At 35.7% G+C, this 20,017-nt stretch overlaps 1 protein-coding gene across 1 annotated transcript in view; it reads right to left on the minus strand.

Moving 5' to 3' along the window:
* TENM2 (teneurin transmembrane protein 2) overlaps positions 1–20,017 on the minus strand; it is a 970,061-nt gene that overhangs the window by 24,939 nt on the left and 925,105 nt on the right. Inside the window, exons 24-28 of the mRNA XM_058167878.1 lie at positions 19,054–19,286; positions 16,691–16,845; positions 15,350–16,224; positions 9,421–9,596; positions 2,696–2,931 (exon numbers count right to left, since the gene is read on the minus strand). Of these exons, the coding sequence (XP_058023861.1) occupies positions 2,696–2,931; positions 9,421–9,596; positions 15,350–16,224; positions 16,691–16,845; positions 19,054–19,286 (1,675 nt within the window). The remainder of the gene's footprint in view (positions 1–2,695; positions 2,932–9,420; positions 9,597–15,349; positions 16,225–16,690; positions 16,846–19,053; positions 19,287–20,017) is intronic.

Raw genomic sequence — 20,017 nt, forward strand, 5'->3', positions numbered from 1 at the left:
CTTAGTAAGGCCACACCTAGAACACTGCATCCAGTTTTGGCCATTACATTACCATAAAAAAAAAAGATGTTGAGACTTTGGAAAAAGTGCAAAAACAACAACAACAACAACAACAACTAAGATGATTAAAGACCTAGAGACAAAAACAAGAACAGTTGCAGGATTTGAGTTTGGCTAGTCTAGAGAAAAGAAGGACTAGGGGGAACATGATAGTCGTAGTCCAGTATTTGAAAGGTTGCTACAAAGAGGAGAGGATAAACTTATTTTCCCAAAAAAACAGAGGGCAGGATAAGAAACAAGCTAATCAAGGAGAGAAACAACCTAACACCAAGGAAAAATTTCCTAACAATGAGAACAATTAATCAGTGAAACAGCTTGCTATCAGAAATTTTGGGTGCATCATCACTGGAGGTTTTTAAGAAAAGACTAGACAGTCACTTGTCTGAAATGGCATAGGGATTCCTGTCTGAGCAGGGGCTTGGACTAGAAAACCTGGAAGGTCCCTTCCAGCTCTATTTTGATTGATTTGTTTGCTTTGGTAGCCTATTTGATTCCACTGCCTCGTAAACAAACCAGGATGCTTCTGGGTGCAATTCAAGGTGCTGATCATCACCTAGAGAATACTACATAGCATCCCTCATATCTGAGGGACCACCTATCTTATTGTATAGGTAGTGCTCAACAACAGTTCATTTAGTGACAGCGGCAAAGTTCAAAGTTACAACGGCACTGAAAAAAGTGACTTACGACCATTTTCACACTATCAAACCATGGTCACATTATCAAAATTCACATGCTTGGCAACTGACTCATATTTAGCATGGTTGCTGTGTCCTGGGGTTATGTGATCCCCTTTTGCCACCTTCTGACAAGCATAGTCAATGGGGAAGCGAGGATTCACTTAGCAATCATGTTACTAAGTTAACAACTACAGTGATTCACTTAACAAATGTGGCAAGTAAGGTCATAAAATGGGGCAAAACTCTCTTAATAAACATCTCACTTAACAACACAAATTTTGGGCTCAATTGTGGTATTAAGTCGAGGCCTATAAATTTTATCCTATTTTCTTTATATTGTATGTCACCTAGAGTCGGTTTGGAGTCAGACAACACAAAAACAAACAATAATGAGATTATTTACTACCAAAAGCCTTCTTGTGCTCCAGTAAACATAAAACAGCCTTTTGGAATATACCTTGAAATGTATCTTAAGAATGAAGCATACAAATATTGCTCAGAAAACACAACTTGGGAAAACTGGAATGGTTGCTTTTTTTTTTTTTTTTAAAGTCAATGCTGGGCATCACTCAGTGAAATTTGAAAAGCAACATATATGATGCTTTGAATTCTACACTGGTAAGTGACGGAGAGATCTGTTGCCACATTTTATTCTTACTCCACCTCTGACTATTGGATCTCTTTGGAGAGGACAGATACACAGAGAATATAGATATAAATATATACCTGCTTGAATGAGAGCCACTCTTCATTTGTTATTTACAACATTACCGAAATAGTTTGGCAATCCAATTTTACTCCTGCTTTTATTTTCATTGCTCCAACTCTAATGCACAATCAGCTTTCAAAGTCATGCCTTTGCTTTAGATCTTGGTTACTCCACTATCATATACCACAGCCAAATCATTTTCTTTGTCCAATTTCTTTTCTTTGGGAATTCAGACATTGTCCCAATATAGATCCTGTGGATTTATATTGATCATTGAACCGATATCTGGATCATTGAACCAGTATGGATCACCAGCCAAGTGACACGGTGTTTCTTTGACTTTTCTTTCACATCCCAACCATTAAGCAAGAGCTCACATACTGAAAACTGTAATTAGCTACCGGTCGTAAGAAAAGGTAAAATGAGCATCCAAACAGTGAACATGCAAATAGGAATTGTTACACTAGCTAACCAAAGATGCAACAGTTTTATTGGCTGTCTGCTATGAAGGCAGCAAGACTGCCAGATGTCAAAAGTTGACTTGGAGTCTGGATATCTTTTAGGATAGGGTCTTAGAGTGAACACTTTTCAAAATTCAACTTTTTCAGAGATTTGACTGATAGATGTCTTCCTTTGTTACACTAATTTTATTTTTATTGATACTGTATCCTTTCACAATTGTGAAAGTGCTTTGGAAGTCAGTATAGCTGAAAAATAGCACAGAAATATTTTACATACATCTGTATAAGTCTATTTTTTCAGAATTCTTTAAAGCATATATTTCCCATGCTGGGGGAAATGAAGGAGTTCCACAACAGCATTTAAAGAATGATTTATGTTATTTATTTTTACTACTTGTAATAACCATGACTCAAAGGGCAGGTGAGCCACTGGCCCATCTTTTCCCCTCAGTAAGAGGTTTTCTTTTTCCAGCCAGGTTCCATTGTACTACTATAGTCCATTAGGACGAATAGGAAAGAAAGGGATATTTTACAAGGTGATGTGTGAGGTAAGAGCAGGAAGCATGAATATTCTATCTTCTCCCCCTTGTATATATTTGGTCTAAAATATGATCATGGATTCTCTGTCGTGGAAGGCTTGGATCTGCTCATTCATATTCTGATGTTTCAGAGAGGTTGTCTGGTTTTCTGAATGAATAATATCTGACATGCTTTCAGATTTTGAAAAAGCCGAAACCTGTACTTGAACACAGTAATTTGAGAAACAAATTGGTTATAGGGCTTACCCTGAGCTTTCTTCCGAACACCGTAACTTTTCCTTTAATTTGTTCCTTTCTGAGACGCCATTCTATTGAATTTAAGCCATTTTCCATTGGCAGTGAAATATTGCATCGTCCTATTGCTGGGGTCACAGTACCAGCTAGGACGTGTGGTTCACTATGGAAACTAATACTCATCCCATTTGCATACATTACTCGCAGGGTGCCATTACTGCAGAGCTGATAGCTGTTTCTCACTTGATCTGAGAAAAAAAGAAATATTCCATAAGTCATACAAATAAATGTTTTACCTAACTAGCAATTTTGTGTGTGATCTTTTTACAGCGGTCAAATGACATATTCCTACAATTACTATTTATGTTTAGGTAAGGTAAGATATTTACAATATTATTGATTTATGTAGAGAGAAATGCTACAAAATATTTGAAGCCTGAAGACGTATTTCAGGTTATTAGAATTATATTTTCTGTTTGCTCCTTAACGGTAAATCAAATATCAATTGATTATTATAATTATTATTTTGCAAACCTCACTAGTGTTTGTGAATACATGTATAATTTGAGAGAAAGTTTGCGGCAAGTGATTTAATTGAAGTATAGGGTCAGCAAGAAATCTATTCAATCTGAAAATATCAAAATAAGTGGCTGCAGCTTTTTTTTTAGAGAAAAGACAGATTCATCTCTATTCTTTCTATACTGCCTTCAGTGCTCCCTTAACAGATATATAGCTCAGTTATAGATTAGGTTTCAGTACTTAAGGCATGATGCTCACACAGAATGAGCTGCCAGAGTCAATCTTTTGTATGAGTGTCACTTTTCATTCTGCCTTAAAGAAACATTACTAGCCAGCTTGACATCTGGCTTTTTATTGACTGGCAGAAGTTGCAAAAATAAAACTTGATATTTATGATTGTTATATTCTTGACGGGCTGATCTAGTTTTCGGAATAATAAAAAGGAATCTCTCCCGCAAGACGGTAGACAGCAGAGTGAGCAGCTGCCACCGAAGAACCACTATCGTTTTGTAATAAAGAAAATATCTATCTAATTAATCATCTGCTAGAGAGAAATAAAAAATCATAACCCTGGAAAATAGTCCCTGGTTTGTGAGAAGGTTATTGTCCCACGGCAATATTTATTTTTAATGACACTATTTTAAATTTTAAAACAATCGTCCACAAAATTCTTTTCATTTTAGCTTAGTTAACAGTATCATACTGCATAGGCAGCATTGAATAATTTCTTTAAGGTTTCCATTATCTTCTTTGCAGAACTCTGCCAGTGATTACATTTAAACTTTTCTTCTTAAGTTGAGAAATTTAATTACCTCCAAACAGAACAACTAAGATGCTTCTCTTGGCAAGTGTCTCTTGAGCAAACATTGCCAGAAAAATGGGCCTAGGCAAAGAGTTAATACAGAGAAGAAACAGAATACAAGTGATTTTTTTGGTCATTATCTAGCTGTCATTTGGTTTCTATGTCTGTACCAACCATACCTTGGGAATTTTTAAGAATAGAGATTCCAAGACACCTTTAGAAGGAGTTGTCTGATCATAAAGATAAACAGATAAAAAGTTAAGTCTAGTGTTCTTTTAGGTAGTTGTCCTTTTCCTGATCCTTGTAAAAGCACATATATGAACAATTGCTAGGCAAACATTTTTGAAGTATAGTTTTACTGAAGACAGCATCAGATTTTGCATGCAGAGTTTGCAGACGAAAGACTTTACTAGCAATAGCAAATAGCATTTTTGGATGAAATCTGCTCCCTATAATTATAGCTTGCTCTGAAGAAAGCAAATAAGCAAATAGGGTCCTTTGATGCATATTGTAATAGCCTCAACTATTTATTTATTTATTTATTTATTATTTAAATTTGTATACCGCCCTTCTCCCGAAGGACTCAGGGCGGTTCACAGCCAAGTAAAAAATGAATACATGAATTCATGTATTCATGTATTTACATGAATACAAATTTATCCTTCTTAATTTGTTAACTTCATATAATGAATTTAAATTCTCATCATTTTAGCTCAACAGGGCTAAGAAGATTTTCTTTTTACAAAAAAAACCCACAAACCTTTATTCTAGCTCATCTTGGCAGCATGTGCTTAAATTACATGGTTTTCAGTTCTCCTAACTGAATTAATAATAATTAAAAGACTATCTTAAATGATAAATAATGCAAATCACATGCAGCTTTGGTTGTAAATGGTTTTGTATTCATACCTCTTCAGGACTGTTGAGCAACTATCATAGGAAATAACAACTTTCTAACAATTTTAAGGAATCAGTTCAAAACAAATCAATAAGGGAATAACAGAGATTGTAACTGAAGATGCAAACCAGACAAGTAACCTTGCAAAGGGATAATAGAACCTTTAAATATGTACATAACAAATGTAGTTCAGGATTCAGTACACTGAGGTTATGAAGTGAGATACATAGGATTTTCTTGTTGAAAATCTTTTCACTGAGAAGAACTGCTTAAAGTTTTTCACAAAGCCATATGAAGGATAAACCTTTCAAGGAGTGATATTTAATATTCACACACTGGGATGGAGAACTTTGCCCTGTTTGTATAATAAACACCTGATGTTTTTGGTACGCATTGTAGATTGACCTGATTTAGAAAGAATTCGTACAATAAACCACGGAATGAGTCAGATAGAGAAATATGTATGTAAGAAAGTTATTCTTTGAAAATGTGAGTTGTTTCTTAAAGAAGGTGAATCCCATTCTTTCCTATTCCAGAAAATGTACTTTGATATCTAATATTTTTATACATACAGATGTTGATTAAAAAAAGGATTCTGGAAACTAAAAAATGGAATAATGCAATGCTGCATAAAGACCCAATTATGAACCAGTTCTTTAGGTTCTGAGAGTATTAGAGGTATTTTGTCCTTGTGACTCTTGTTGAAATGATCTATTAATAGATGATTTTTTTTAGGTTCAGGATACTGTGTATGTTCTAATGAACTTTTCATATTGTGAAAGCCGCAACAAATCTTCCATTTGCGATGGGATATAAATGTGTAAATAACTAAGTAAATATCTTTCTACAAAATCATAATAGTTATCTTGAAGTTTTCACTAGTGAGAATAAAGTCATTAAAATAGTTCCTAGCACAATAAAGTAGTTTATTTTACAGGCAAGCACATTGGTTAATATAACGGTAGCTTTTTAATGATTAATATGGATTAATATCCATTAAGTAAATGGATTAAAAAGAGATTCAGGAACCTCAATCACCTGTACAATTGTCTAACTGATTCAGAACTAGACAAGATGCACAGCATACACAATCAAGAACTTCACCTGTAACTTGAGTATACTGAGTGGATAATTGATATGATTTGTTTGCATTGATGCAGCCACACAAAGCTTGAAATAGGTGAAATATTTTTATTAACCAATGAAAAACGTCTGTGGATATCTTTAACCTAACTTTAGATAACTCTCTATATGAAAAAATTGTGATGGTTGCAGTGGTGGGATTCAAGTAATTTAACAACCAGTTCTCTCCCCTAATGATTTCTTCCAACAACCAGTTTGCCAAACTGCTCAGAAAGTTAACAACCAGTTCTCCCGAAGTGGTGTGAACTGGCTGAATCTCACCACTGGATGGTTGGTTTAGAAAATGTGTATTCTGTACATATCCATCTTAAATATATAACTCTAGGTAATGATATAGTTCAATTGTAAAAAAAAGGGCATTGAACAGACTTTCTGTTTCAAAGATAATTCTAGAAATTCTATACTGGAAGTAACAAATCTCTATTTTGTATCATGTTACAAGTAGAACTTGAATAGGAATAGGACATGGAGAAAAGCAAGATAGTACACAGCAGGCAAGTAACCCCGGAAATCATGAATCTTTTGATAGCTGTTAAAATCAGGCTGGAGACTGATCTTATGTTTTACTAGAATCACAGACAGAAATGTAACCTGAGGAAACCCTAAAATGAGGCAAGAAGCTTATTTGATTGCAAAATATTAGAGTTTTCTGCATTTGGAGGGTTAAAGGACAAATGTTGTCACGGATCTCTAATTATGAGTAAGAAAACAATGTATAATGTGTGGCAATTGTACAAGAGCATAATTTTCCCATGCAATGCTTTCTCAAATTTTGGCAACTTGTATTTGGCCCAAAGTAATTAAGGTTAATGTAATTTTGATTTCATTTTAAGACTCTCTAATTCTTCTGTCCTAAATATTTTTTTGTCTGGATACATAAAACTATATGAGTAGGATTTTTGGAAGAAGAAAAAGAGCATTTCTATCAAAAGATGTTTTGTCTGATGACCAATTGGAGATGTTATTGTTTATTCTCATGAAAAGAATCCTCTGAAATCTGTATTAAATTTCAGACACACTATGTACATTTAGTCTCCCTTAGTCTTCGGAGAATTTTATGTTAAATGTTGAAAAGGCATTTGCTGTTGAAAGGAAGATAATCTATACAAGATTTGTTTTAGACAGGAAAGCAGTCAAGCGAAGCCAAGCATAAAGGTGCAACACAAAAGGAGTCTGTCATTTGTCATATAGTAGTGATATGTTGATTTGTCAAACAAGAGACATCAGCCAGGGCCCACATGGAAATGTGGAACTTCACAAACTAATTTAGCAATTGAAATGAACAGAATATATTTCCCATTTAGTTATACTGAACAGCACTGTGTCACCCAGTTCTTTTAGGATATCATCAGGATATTGATACATTTTAATGAAAAAGTGGACTATTTCCTCAAATAACAGTCTTAGCTGGAATAATTTTTCAGCAGACTTAACAAATAATAGGCAAGTAAATTATTAATAGAATAGAGGATGAAACTGCAATCTCTCCTTCAAAGAAATAAAACCACTGAGACACTAGAAAAAACAGGATTCTGTATTTCAAAGATTATGGAATATTATATAGATGGAGATTATAATAGAACTCATTGATTTTTAATATTCGTGCACTTGGATGGAGAACTTCAGATTACTTTCAGTTGGTGAAACTAGAACCTGACAATATGAAAAATAATGTTGGTTTTGTTGGCTCTGTAATTCTTTAATTACTTCCATTGTTTAGTATTTGGGATTGCCTAAAATAAAACAGTTAAAATGGTTTTGTCATAGAAGCTAGAAGTTAAAGTTTAACAGTTTAACAGAAGCTAGACAGTTTAAAAAAAACTGTTGTAAGCTATTTCTCTGCTATCAAGATCAGAGGGCCTTTAAAGATTGCTTCCAGAAGAAGGGCCCCAAGTGAACAACAATTCCTGTTTATTTGATTTATCCATTTCTGACAATGAGTATAGGAGACAATCAGTGGTGGGATTCAGCCAGTTCGCACCACTTCGAACTTTAGTTAACTTTCTGAGCAGTTAACTAAAAAAGTAGAAAGTAGTTAACTTTCTGAGCAGTTTGGTGAACTGGTTGTTGGAAGAAATCATTAAGGCAGAGAATCAGTTGTTAAATTATTTGAATCCCACGACTGGGGACAACCTTATACTTACCTTCAAATGGATGAAGTAACTATAAAAAATATGTGCCTTACTTTTACAGCTGCAAAACGTGCTGCACATTAAACATATAAAGCAAAATTGGTTGTATTTAGAGAGAGACAGTTCTTCCTAGGAAAAAAAATGAAGTGAAATAGAACCATATGTTTGTTTGCTTCCTTTACTTGTGTTTGGCTTTTCCTGCCAAAGGAGGACAATGATTTAAGTGCCAAAGCCCACTGCAACTACATCCCAAAAAAGGCTCTAAGAGTTGTAAACTTAATCTTGCATAGCTTCTTCTCCAGAAATATTACACTACTAACCAGAGCATACAAAACATTTGCAAGACCAATTCTTGAATACAGCTCGCCTGTCTGGAACCCACACCTCATTTCGGACATTAATACAATTGAGCGTGTCCAGAAATATTTTACAAGAAGAGTTTTCCACTCCTCTGATTACAACAAAATACCTTATGCCACCAGACTTGAAATCCTGGGTTTAGAAAATTTAGAACTCCGCCGCCTTCGGCATGACCTGAGCTTAACTCATAGAATCATCTGTTACAATGTCCTTCCTGTTGAAGACTACTTCAGCTTCAATCACAACAATACACGAGCACACAATAGATTTAAGTTTAATGTGAACCGCTCCAATCTTGATTGCAGAAAATATGACTTCAGTAACAGAGTTGTTAATGCCAAGAATGCACTACCTGACTCTGTGGTCTCTTCCCAAAATCCCCAAAGCTTTAACCAAAGACTATCTACTATTGACCTCACCCCATTCCTAAGAGGTTTGTAAGGGGCGTGCATAAGAACACCAACGTGCCTATTTTTCCTGTCCTAATGTTCCCCTTGATTGTATCCAACTCGTATAATTATTTCATGCTTATATTTATATATATGCTTATATGTCATATAGTTATTTCATGCTTATGCTTATATATACCCTTATGACAAAATAAATAAATAAATAAAAAATAAAATAAATACATTTGTACTGACACTGAACACCTATTGCCAACCTATCCAGAAAAAGATGGCAGGAATGAAGGGGAGTCTTCTGAATCAAGAAATAGTGATGATCTTTGAATTAATATTAAATTAAAGCTGGTGTTATCAAATTTTTAAGCAGACCAAAAGCTACATAAACATTTTCCCCACTGGTTGTTGGTTATATTATCTTTTGCCATTATTGTTACTCACACAACTGTGTAAAGTCTTTGGGAAGTGTATTTCTGTACCTTGAACAACTGTGTAGGAAGCCTCCACAGAGGAAAGATTGGTAATTACTGTGACATCATCATCACGGTTGGAATTTTCAATATCTATAGTAATAGACTTTTCCATTTCACGATGAAGGCTGGTTACTACACCAGTAGGGCGAGTTACATTGGTAAGGCGTCCTTCATGGTCATAACTGAAAAAAGAAAAATCTCATTTAAGTGGCTGAATCTGAGCTAAATCAGACATGCACTACCTGGGCTTAAAAGAAATGTTAAACAGATTATGAAACAAATCTATTAACCAAAGACAAATAATTGGAATAATTTTTAGTATTAAATAATTACAGATTTTTAGGGAATATACTGTTAAGTTCACATACCAAAGAAAATACGATGTATGATCAAAAGGATGATTTACTGGAAACAGTATACCTTTGGGAATTTCTTTTTTCCACGTAATCATCCCTGGAAAATTATTATTGAACCCTTCTGATATATTTACAGAATGTAATCATATCTCCCATTCTTCTATTATTTCTTCTTTTTACATCTCAAAATAAATACAGCAATCTTCCCCATACCAGATATTCATTCCTTTCTTCTTTTAAACATAGGCCTTCAGTATTTCAGACAGTATATCCATCTTGCAAATAGGTTCAATTATTTCACAAGCAATTCAACTAGGCAGACAGAGCCAAAACCATCCCGACAAAACAGATAATCCAAAGCTGCCTTTAGAGTGCCCAGTTTTTGCTGTCAATACCTTATAAATGATGGAAGGAGAACACTCCTCTGCCTAAGGACCTACTGATCCATCCAATAGCTCCAGAGGCCCTCTAAAGGCTATACCATTAGAAAGCTAAATAATAGTCACATTAAATAAAATGCTGTAATATTATACCTGGTCATTTTTCTCACTAGGATTCAGTGTTATGTGGGAAATGTATGGAACCAATAAAGTGACTTGAGACATAAGCTCAGATAAGAACAATTATTTGACATGCAGGGGTAAATAATAGGGTGACAAAAACTGGTACCAAAAAATTCCAGATGACCACTAGGTAGTAAACGGCAATACAGAAAAACACAACTCTGCTATCATGTACTGGCCATTGAGATTTTTGTCTATAGAGAGTCTCAGTCATCCAGGTCAAAAGCACCCAAAGGTGCTTTTTCAAGAAGCAACTAGACTTTCTGTTTTTTCTTTGAAAATGTTTCGCTTCTCATCCAAGAAGCTTCTTCAGCTCTGATTGGATGGTGGGGAATGGAAGGATTTATACTCCTTGCAGACAGCTGGTCATTTGCATTCTTTTAGTGAGTCAACACAGATAAATCCTCAGGTGTCCTGAACAACTTGGTAAAAGAATGTAAGTGACCAGCTGTCTGCAAGAAGTATACATCCTTCCATTCCCCAGTCAGAGCTGACGAAGCTTCTTGGATGAGAAGTGAAATGTCTTCAAAGAAAAACCAGAAAGTCCAGTTGCCTCTTGAAAAAGCACCTTTGGAACATTGAGATTTTTGTATATCAGATCAAGAAGTTCTACTATATTTGCTATTTTTGACAGAATACTAGCAATTCCTCACTTGGCAGGAGAAATAAATCTTTTTGATATTTCTTTTTAATTTAGCAATTTTGGGTCTGTCTGTCTGTCTGTCTGTATATATGTATAAAGCTTTGAAAAGAAGGAAGAAAAAATAAGGGAAACAGTGAAATATTAATGGCATACTAATAATAGATAGTGGCAAATTATACCATTGTGTAAGCCCATTGAGTTATGTGGAGATAGAGAATTGTCGAGAAAGAAAAGGAAGCAACAGACTGAATATCATATGGGAGGATCAAATGTCCTGAAAAAAAATTCTTGCCATCCGCTGGAAAAAGAATGTCTTGACTAGTTTGCAACAGAAGCTTGACAATATGACTTAATTATCCAATGGATTGAGGCAGGAGGCAGCTGTAAAACATTTATTGCACACAGTTAGTATGATGGAGCAGGACATTTCCTGGGATCTGATGAGTGCATGGGAGAATCAGCAGCCACGAAACATCAGAGAACTATTAAAATGCCAAAATTAAGGTATATTACTAAAGGAGGGAATCTTATGGGATAGTCACAGTCAGTATATTATGTTTATTTCTAAAATATGTGATGATTATTGCTTTGAGTGTTTCTAATGTGTATTATGCTTGTCTATGTTTTATTCAGAGACTTGCTATGTTTACAGTAGTAAAGATTCATGAGTTGTCTACGCTAGTGGGATCAGCCAATAGTCATTTCAGAATGAAAAATCGCATAGGACTTGGCAGAATTTCTGCACCAGGAGTAATGGCATATTGGTTTGCTTCTGTTCCAGGGTGAAAACAGATAAGGAAGGCTCTACACCATTCTTTCCTGCATAGTTTCCCTCAAGAAAATTTACTTTTTTCAACATTTCCAAAATAATCTCGAACTCCATCCATTCCTCTCATTGGCACCTTATTCTGCAGGTTAACAAATTGTGTGTCTTTTGAAAGTCACACACACACACACACACACACACACACACACACACCATTTACCATTATTCTGCATGATCTGCTACTTAACTATTACTTTAATTATAAACCTTGGCTAGTCATTAAAAAACACTTTATCTTCCATCTTGGGGAAATGGATGGTTAGATAAATTTTATAATAAATACCATGTTTCCCAGTAAATAAGACCCTGTCTTATAATTTTTTGAACCCTGAAATAAGTGCTTGGCTTTATTGCCATGCATTCAAAAGCCTGATTGGGCTTATTATCAGGAGATGTCTTATTTTGGGGGAAACAGGGTAAATAAGTAAGTAAATGAATAAGTAAACAAACAAACAAACAAATAAATAAACTAATGAAGCTTAAAAAAAATACCCTCCAAAAACTAAAATAAAGAAAACTTTAATCAACCCATTCTTTTTTCTTCTCCTTTACTGTTCAAAACAGTACTTCATGCTATATTGGATGAAGAATGTTACAAATACATTGTAAGTTAGTCTTGCAAACCAGGACTAATGGGATGTGGTCACCCATTTACTACTCTTGAAAGCCATATTGCAACTTTTATCAGTAAGATTTAAGAAAGGTCTGCACCTGTTTACTATAATTTTACAAACTGACCTGCAGATGGCACTGCTGAACTTCTTCAGTGACAAATTTCATCAAAATAACCAAAAATGAATAGATCTTTCAATCAGCAAAACCAGACATATGATTATTTATGCTCTCAAATTACGTTTGTTTGGTATGAGAATCATACATTAAAAAACCAAGAAGCCATTAATAGTCAAAATGAAGAAACGCTTCTTTCGGTTCATCGAAAAGCATGACTTGGGGTGAGGGTGTGGAAATAATAAATGTACACAGGACGTATTTGCAACAGGCATTTCTTCTGAAAAGTGTAATTCTCATATTGTAGGTCTGCCTATTTGAACCCACTTGTACCAAGCAATGCAACTTTTTTCTTCCATGTCTTCATGAGGCTATTTGAATTTCATATCTGGTCCATGAGTGAGGGGAATATCTGTCATCTTTAGCTGTACTAATATTTAAACAGTGTTTCCTTCTTTAACCTAATATCAGTGCATTTAACAGCCACCACAAGGTTTACATAATCTCTTCCATTTTACTTCATATGATGTGATTGAAAAAGCAGGTGTCCAGTAATGGAAGGGATCTATGCTTATTGGCTGATGTACACACTCTTCCCCGCCTCTGAATCTCATCAGCTGCCATTCAGCTGTTGTCTAACTGAAGAGTTAGATGTAGCAGCATTGTGCCAGTTGTCAAATCAAATCTTTATTTCAGTCATTGACCAGTATAGCTGCCGGTCAGGTATGGCTAGATAAGTCAGTAACAGAGAAAGGCCCTTAGATGCAAGTTTCTTGTGTAATTGTTATTATGTACACAGATTGTTTTAGTCTCATGTAAAACAACTATAATTATGATCAGAATTGTCAAACTAAGTCTACACAGTTTTCCTTTTACTTCGCTGTTGTTTCTGCCTCCTGTGTTGCACTGACTGCATTTTAGTGATACCTGAATCTGTAGTTAGTTTAAATCATCATTTTTTGAAAGAAACTGGTCAAAAGTAGAAAAAATAAATAAATCATTGATTTATTAAAAAAATCTTGGCTTTTTTAAGCTTTTGGTTTGGTTCAAATATAATTGAAAGCTGATCTAATGATAAACTAAGAATCTGAAGCTGCTAATCTTAGGGTGGCTGTACCCAAGGAGAAGAGGGGAGAAGAAACTGATGATCTCCCGACACCCCCCCCCCTCTAAATTCAGTAATTTAGCATTAGATTCAGACTGGAACATTGTGAGGAACCAAGTGTACAAATGCTCACGTGAAATAGCAAGCTTCTTGTGAATAGATCTGAGGCACTATCTTGATTGTCCATTACAATGGACAATTTCCTAACATGCAAATATTCATCTATAGCAAATGTGTTCCTAAAAAAGTATTCCACTTTGGACAGTGTGGGGCTAAACTTTTAGCAATAGAGTTAGGTAATGTAGCTTATTCTTAGCATACAAAGTTTGCATGCTTTCTTATAAGTAGTTATTTTATTTTTGAATGCAAACTCTATGTGAAAGATAGACAACTAGCTTAGATGTATATGTTAATATTTTATCCATTTATATCTATGAAATTATCTTTTTGAAAATTAGTAGTTTTCATCATCCATATTTGCAGAATGCCAATTAAAAAAAACTGCTTTGCTTGTGTAGGTTATTTTTTTTCAAAAATGCACAACACTTTAATCTCTTGCAATTATATAGAAAAGCATTTTCTTTCTAACCTAATTCCCGAAGTAAGTGCAATTTTTGGATTCTCTGGAAACAGTATATCACATAGATTTTTTAAAATATATGTTTTAGGATGCGATTTCCTCACTATTTGCAGAAACAAGCAATCGGTAAATTTTATCAATGGTTTATCTGCTTGTATAGAACATAATCCCACTATCCTGACATTTGAAGGGCAAGATTTGTTACCGGAATTCCAAAAGTAACTGTAATATTGATATCCCTGTGGGAAGGAAGATTACTGGGGTGTAGCCACAGTCTATTAGGCAGTATAAATAGGGCAAATAAATATCCTCTATCCTGACAGACAAGGTTAACAAAGTTTTGTCCTACTAGTACTGGGCACCAATAAATTCTTTAGGCATTTCAAAATTACACCCACTTTTACAAAGCTCTATCTTCAAAATTACTTCAAAATTGTTTTTCTCTGGGTTCAATAATAAAGACTATGTGGTGCCTTTTTTTAAAAAAAAACAAACATTATTCCACCTTTATTATTTTTTATAAATAACTCAAGGCAGTAAACATATCCAATACGACTTCCTCATCCTAATTTTGCTGCAGTAACAGCCCTGAGAGCTGACTTAGGTTGAGAAAGACTGATTGGCCCAAGGTCACTCAGATAGCTTTCATGCCTAAGGCAGGACTAGAATTCATAGTCTCCTGGTGTCCTAACTATTACATCAAATTGTTCTATATGCATTATTTCTTATAAGAATATATTACTGCATTCTTAATATAGATAAAAAAGATGTAAATGAACTATAATGGTATTATTTTTCCCCATGATTGACCAGAGCACTGGTTAATTCATTCAATGTTCTCTTACCAATGTTTTCTCTATTCTTTGGCTCCGTCTTTGACTCTGTCAAATTTTATTTTTGCATAAAACGATTCAAGCTATATGAAAACCCATACTGATACAATAAGACTAAACAAATGCATGCAAAAGTGAGTGCTCAGGCTCCCTTTGGAGACCACTCAACTTGCTTAGACCTACCTTATCTGAGACATCCTGCATGGGAAAAAAATGTATTAACTTATTCCTTATGAAGACAGATGATTACTCAGATAGACAATGAATATGCACTATAGATTATTCTAAAAACAGCCTTACTCATAAAAGGTTGTCCATCCCGTTTCATCACTTTTTGTTGCCAGGAGACCACTGCTTCCATGATAGGTCATTAATCCAAGTTCCAAGGTCTGGCTTGACACTCCTTTAAGACCACCATTGGAGCTGACAGCAAGAGTCACAATTTGATTGTCAGGCATTAAAAAATGGCGTGCAGCTCCATTTGTATCCCGCCTAATTTTTAAAGAGTTGCCATTGTTATCAACCAATTCAGTCACATCGTTATCAACACTATAGGTGAAATTATATAGATATTCTCCCGTGACAAGACTGAGAGTATATTGATGGATGCCATCAATGTTGAAGATGTACAGCTCCTGCTCTCTTGGTGAAGCAATTTCATATTGGTTGAAAGCATTGAGGACTGGTTTATTTTTGCTGACGGCTCTGATGCGTATGTTTCCAAGATCTGCTATGTAAATCGTACCATCTGGTGCCACAGCTAAGGAGGATGGAGTGTTTAAGATGGCATCAGTAGCATAAGCATCATCCCCAGCATAGCAATTACAGTTGACGTCGTTTTTGCAGTCACAGTCTGAGGCTGCCCCAGCCAGAAGGCAAATCTCACCATTCGTGGTGACCTGACGAAGGCGGTTAATTTTTTTTTCATCTGTCTCACTGATGTAAAGAATACCAGCGTGTGAGATGGCGATGGCACTGGCTGACTCCAAAGCAGAATGAATGGCCAGTTTACTAAGAGAGTAGTCTATCCCAGGAACCTGACAGTGCATTGGACGACCAGCAATGATGCTAACCTGATGGTTCTCAGTGATTCGCAAGATGACATTATTTTCCAAAACATACAGTGAGTTATCCATTGGATTGACAGCCAGATCAGTTGGCCATTCCAGTCGCACCTATAGAATAACCAACACATTACAATTGCTTTAAAAACTTCGGATGAACAAAGGTTTGCGTGGAACAGCAAATAATTGGCCAGTTTTAATGGAGTCAGTCAAGGATCAAAGCTGTATGGAATTGCCTTAGACAATATTCTTTTCAGTATTCATTAAACCTACATGCAGTCAGCTCTCTGGATGCTTATATAAAGGATTAATTGCCCTCTTTCCAGATAAAGGATAACCAAAGCTAATTAAACCACATTACTGTATCACAGTTCTTTTTTTTTTCCTGTTGTAGATATATAGAAGCTTCTAAAAAGAAGGCTTGGCTTTTTTGTGTTGCTAATTATGTTAAATATTATATGTTGTATAATCAGCAATAACTTTTTCTCCCAGCAGGTTGAAACTTCTAGTGTATCTTGGAGATAACCACAAGACATTTATCCATCTGTTTTATTATCAGAAGCAAATAACATTCTACCTGGGTGACATCCATGCTGGAATCACAGCTCAGTGGCCGAACAGCAGTTAGGTCATTAGAGCCCAGCAGAGTTGATATGATACCATTCTGATCAACTTTCCTGATCATTGTTGCATCAACAAAATACATAAGGCCATATTTATCCACTGCAATACCTGCCAACATGAAACAAAAGCAAAAACAAGATTAGATTATACTGTATATATCATTATCTATCATATATTATTATATATCGACCATTCCCCTGTTAATTTATCCTTTTGATGTTTTGTGCTTTCAAATTCAGTTTTGGCCAATTAAAAGAGTATTTCTCATTAAAGTCCATTATAATTTTTCTAATTTTTAATTTTTATAAATTCATTCCCATTATAATCCTAATACAATTTGACTTGTTTTCTTTTTTCCTTGTATTTAAAAAAAGGTTAATTCCTAACCTTTCCTAACATTCTTTTATTTTTTTTACAGTACAGACTGCATTTAAATAAAATATAATGTGGATATCTAGGAATAAAGCTTTCGTATAAAGTGCAGAAAATCTCACTTCCTATGTCATTTGTTACCATGCCACCTTAAAGTTCTTCAGATTTCTTGCCACTGTTCCCTGTACAAAAGGCACTTTTTCAGATTTTATCTCAGAAATGTGTGCTTGCATTGTCAGTTTTACACATAAAGCATTGACAAATGTTATAAAGGGATGATTTTGAAAATTGATAAATAAATTATATTTATGTTAAGGAAATACGTGCACCCATGCATTTGAAGAAGAAAAAAATCTTCAAACTTCTAAAACTTATCTGTCACTAATTGAGTCCAGACATTCAGGTCCAAATAAGTTATGTCATCCCTTTCTTCTGCACCTCTTTATCTTTTATCTGTTTCAACTACTGATGTCATACACTGTTGCTACTCTGCAACAAAAAGTGATATTCCAAGCAAACACTTAGTAATGTTGCCTAGTATCTGAGACTTTTTATCTTCCTTGGTATTTACCAAGCTCCCTGTGCCACCCAACTTTATCTATTGTTTTTATCTCTTTTTTCTTTATTAAAAATAAAGAAAAATAATAAAAATAAATAAAAATAAAGATGACATGCTGCAAAGAAAAACACACATTTCCAGCATTACTTTTCTTTCCAAGAAGCCTTCTGGGCTTTGTGGAAGCCCTGTGGGTATTCTTAAAAAATTGCTGTGGTCTGCCGGCAGCCTGCAGATGTGGCAGCAGAGTTGGACAGTGAGGAGGCTGGGGAGGAACAGGGTCCAGTCCTGCAGTCTGGGGAAAGCTCGGACAAGGGCTCTACGTTGGAGGCGGAGATGGGGCCAGGGTCATCTGGGTCATCTGGGAGATATGTGCTGACTCCAGAGCCTCCAGAGTCTGACATCAGCGAGGCATCAGCGAGGCAGAAGAACAGGGGGAGCCTGTTCCCTTCTGGCGCAGAGCTGCCAGAAGGCAAGAGCAGTTAAGACAAAAGGGATGACTTGGGAGTAAGGCTTAAAGGAGGAGCAAAGGCAAGTGAGCCTTTGCAGGAAGCAACTTTGTTCATGCTGGCTGGTTTAAATTCTGAAGCTCCGTTTTGACTCTGTGCTGCGTATGGTCTTTCAAAGCTAATTGCCAATTAGGTCTTTGGCAGCGTGTCAAGGGAGATAGAGGTGGGTGCTTATCAATCTTATCCCGAAGGACTGTGGCAGACTTCTGTCGGACACTTTACAAACTATTTGTGACTCATCACGGGCTGTGAATGAACAGAATTCACAGCTGTTGAACTAAAAAGAGGGTTTTGGGGACTAATTGTGTGCTTTTTACTGTCTCAGGAAGGCTAGGTCAGAACAAAAATAAATATGGTTTGTGTGTGCAGCTCAGTGTTTTGTTTGCAAATATGCTCACCTGCCTGAGATTGGGGAAAAGATAAAGAGGAAGTGACAAAGAGTACGATAAACAACTTTTGCTAAGTTTGGTAAATGATTGTTTGGTGAGAGCATCCATGATACGTTTTTGAAATTACCAATACGCTCAACTTGATCCAAAAAGATTCTTGGCCTAAAACATTTAAGTATATGTTTGGAACTAGGAACAACGTTTAGTTTGAACAATTAAGGAAAGCTCACCATAACATCATTTTCAATATAATAAGTCAGAATCATTTACTCATTCAATTTGGAAGTTAGACTTTATACATGGCCATTAGGTAGCAATTTATTTTATTCAATATTTCTTTACAGTTCTTCTAGTGTTTTCATTAATTCCAAAGGACTGCAATCCTAGGGCCAATAGACAATGTCTGGAGTAAATGTTTTATTTCTGGGTTATCCTACCCAAGCCAGCCATTTGCTACAGAACAGCAGGTGCTGCCTGTGATGCCCCTTACCTCGAGGGCTCATTAATGTTGCATCTACTGCTTTCCCTCCATCACCACATCTGGCCTCATCAAAAGGCAGGCATTGCTCCCCTGTCCCTGCGACCACTTCTGAATTACCAGCCAGGTCTTTTGCACCAGGAAGGCTTTTGACTTTGTAAATACGACGACTGTTGGTATCCGAAACATAAAGAGAGCCCGAAACAGGATCCACGGCTAGGTAGTACTTGTGGGCAGGATTGTTACTTGAGGAGAAAGAGAGAAAGAAAAAAAAATGATAGCTTCAGAAGGTCTGGTGTACAGAGAGATCATTGAGCAGACATATATTAATCAGTTTCAGTCCAGAAGCATGAATTTGTCTAAAAGCAACCCCATATACACAGAAAATCTGCCCTCATATAACATGCTTAACCTAGTTCCTTTTTCTGGATTCACGCAATACACTAACCCAATTAACTGACTTCACACAACACACTAAGCATTACAAAAGCTAACCCAGTTAAGCAAGCTTGGCATGCTGTGCCAAAGCATCTGCTAGGTCTCTACTTGTGCTGGTTTCATAGAATACCATGAGGTCTGGCAACCCCAATTCACACTTCCTTTCAGTTTGGCTAGAATGGGTAGAGTTTAGATTTGGGTGTGAGATAACCTCTGCTCTAAAGTGACATGACATCCTGAAGAAATGTCTTCATTCACAGCCTCTCCAATTGCAGGACTGTGATTGCGCAAATCTGAGGGACAATAATGCCACTCATTAGCCATCACTTTGAATTCCTTGGATGATGGGCAGATGGAAAAGTGGTAAATAAATAAAGCTGGCAGGGGCTTTTACATAACCCTCTAGCTTTATTTTACTTAAGTGAATGTTGGTGGCATGTTTTATCTCAAATTATTTCTGTAGTCCTGTTTACACCAATATGAGACTGAGTACACCAATATCTGAGTAATATGAACTCAGTGAAATTTACTTCTGAGG

This window comes from Ahaetulla prasina, chromosome 2 (assembly GCF_028640845.1).
Source record: "Ahaetulla prasina isolate Xishuangbanna chromosome 2, ASM2864084v1, whole genome shotgun sequence".
NCBI classification, from domain to species: Eukaryota; Metazoa; Chordata; class Lepidosauria; order Squamata; family Colubridae; genus Ahaetulla; species Ahaetulla prasina.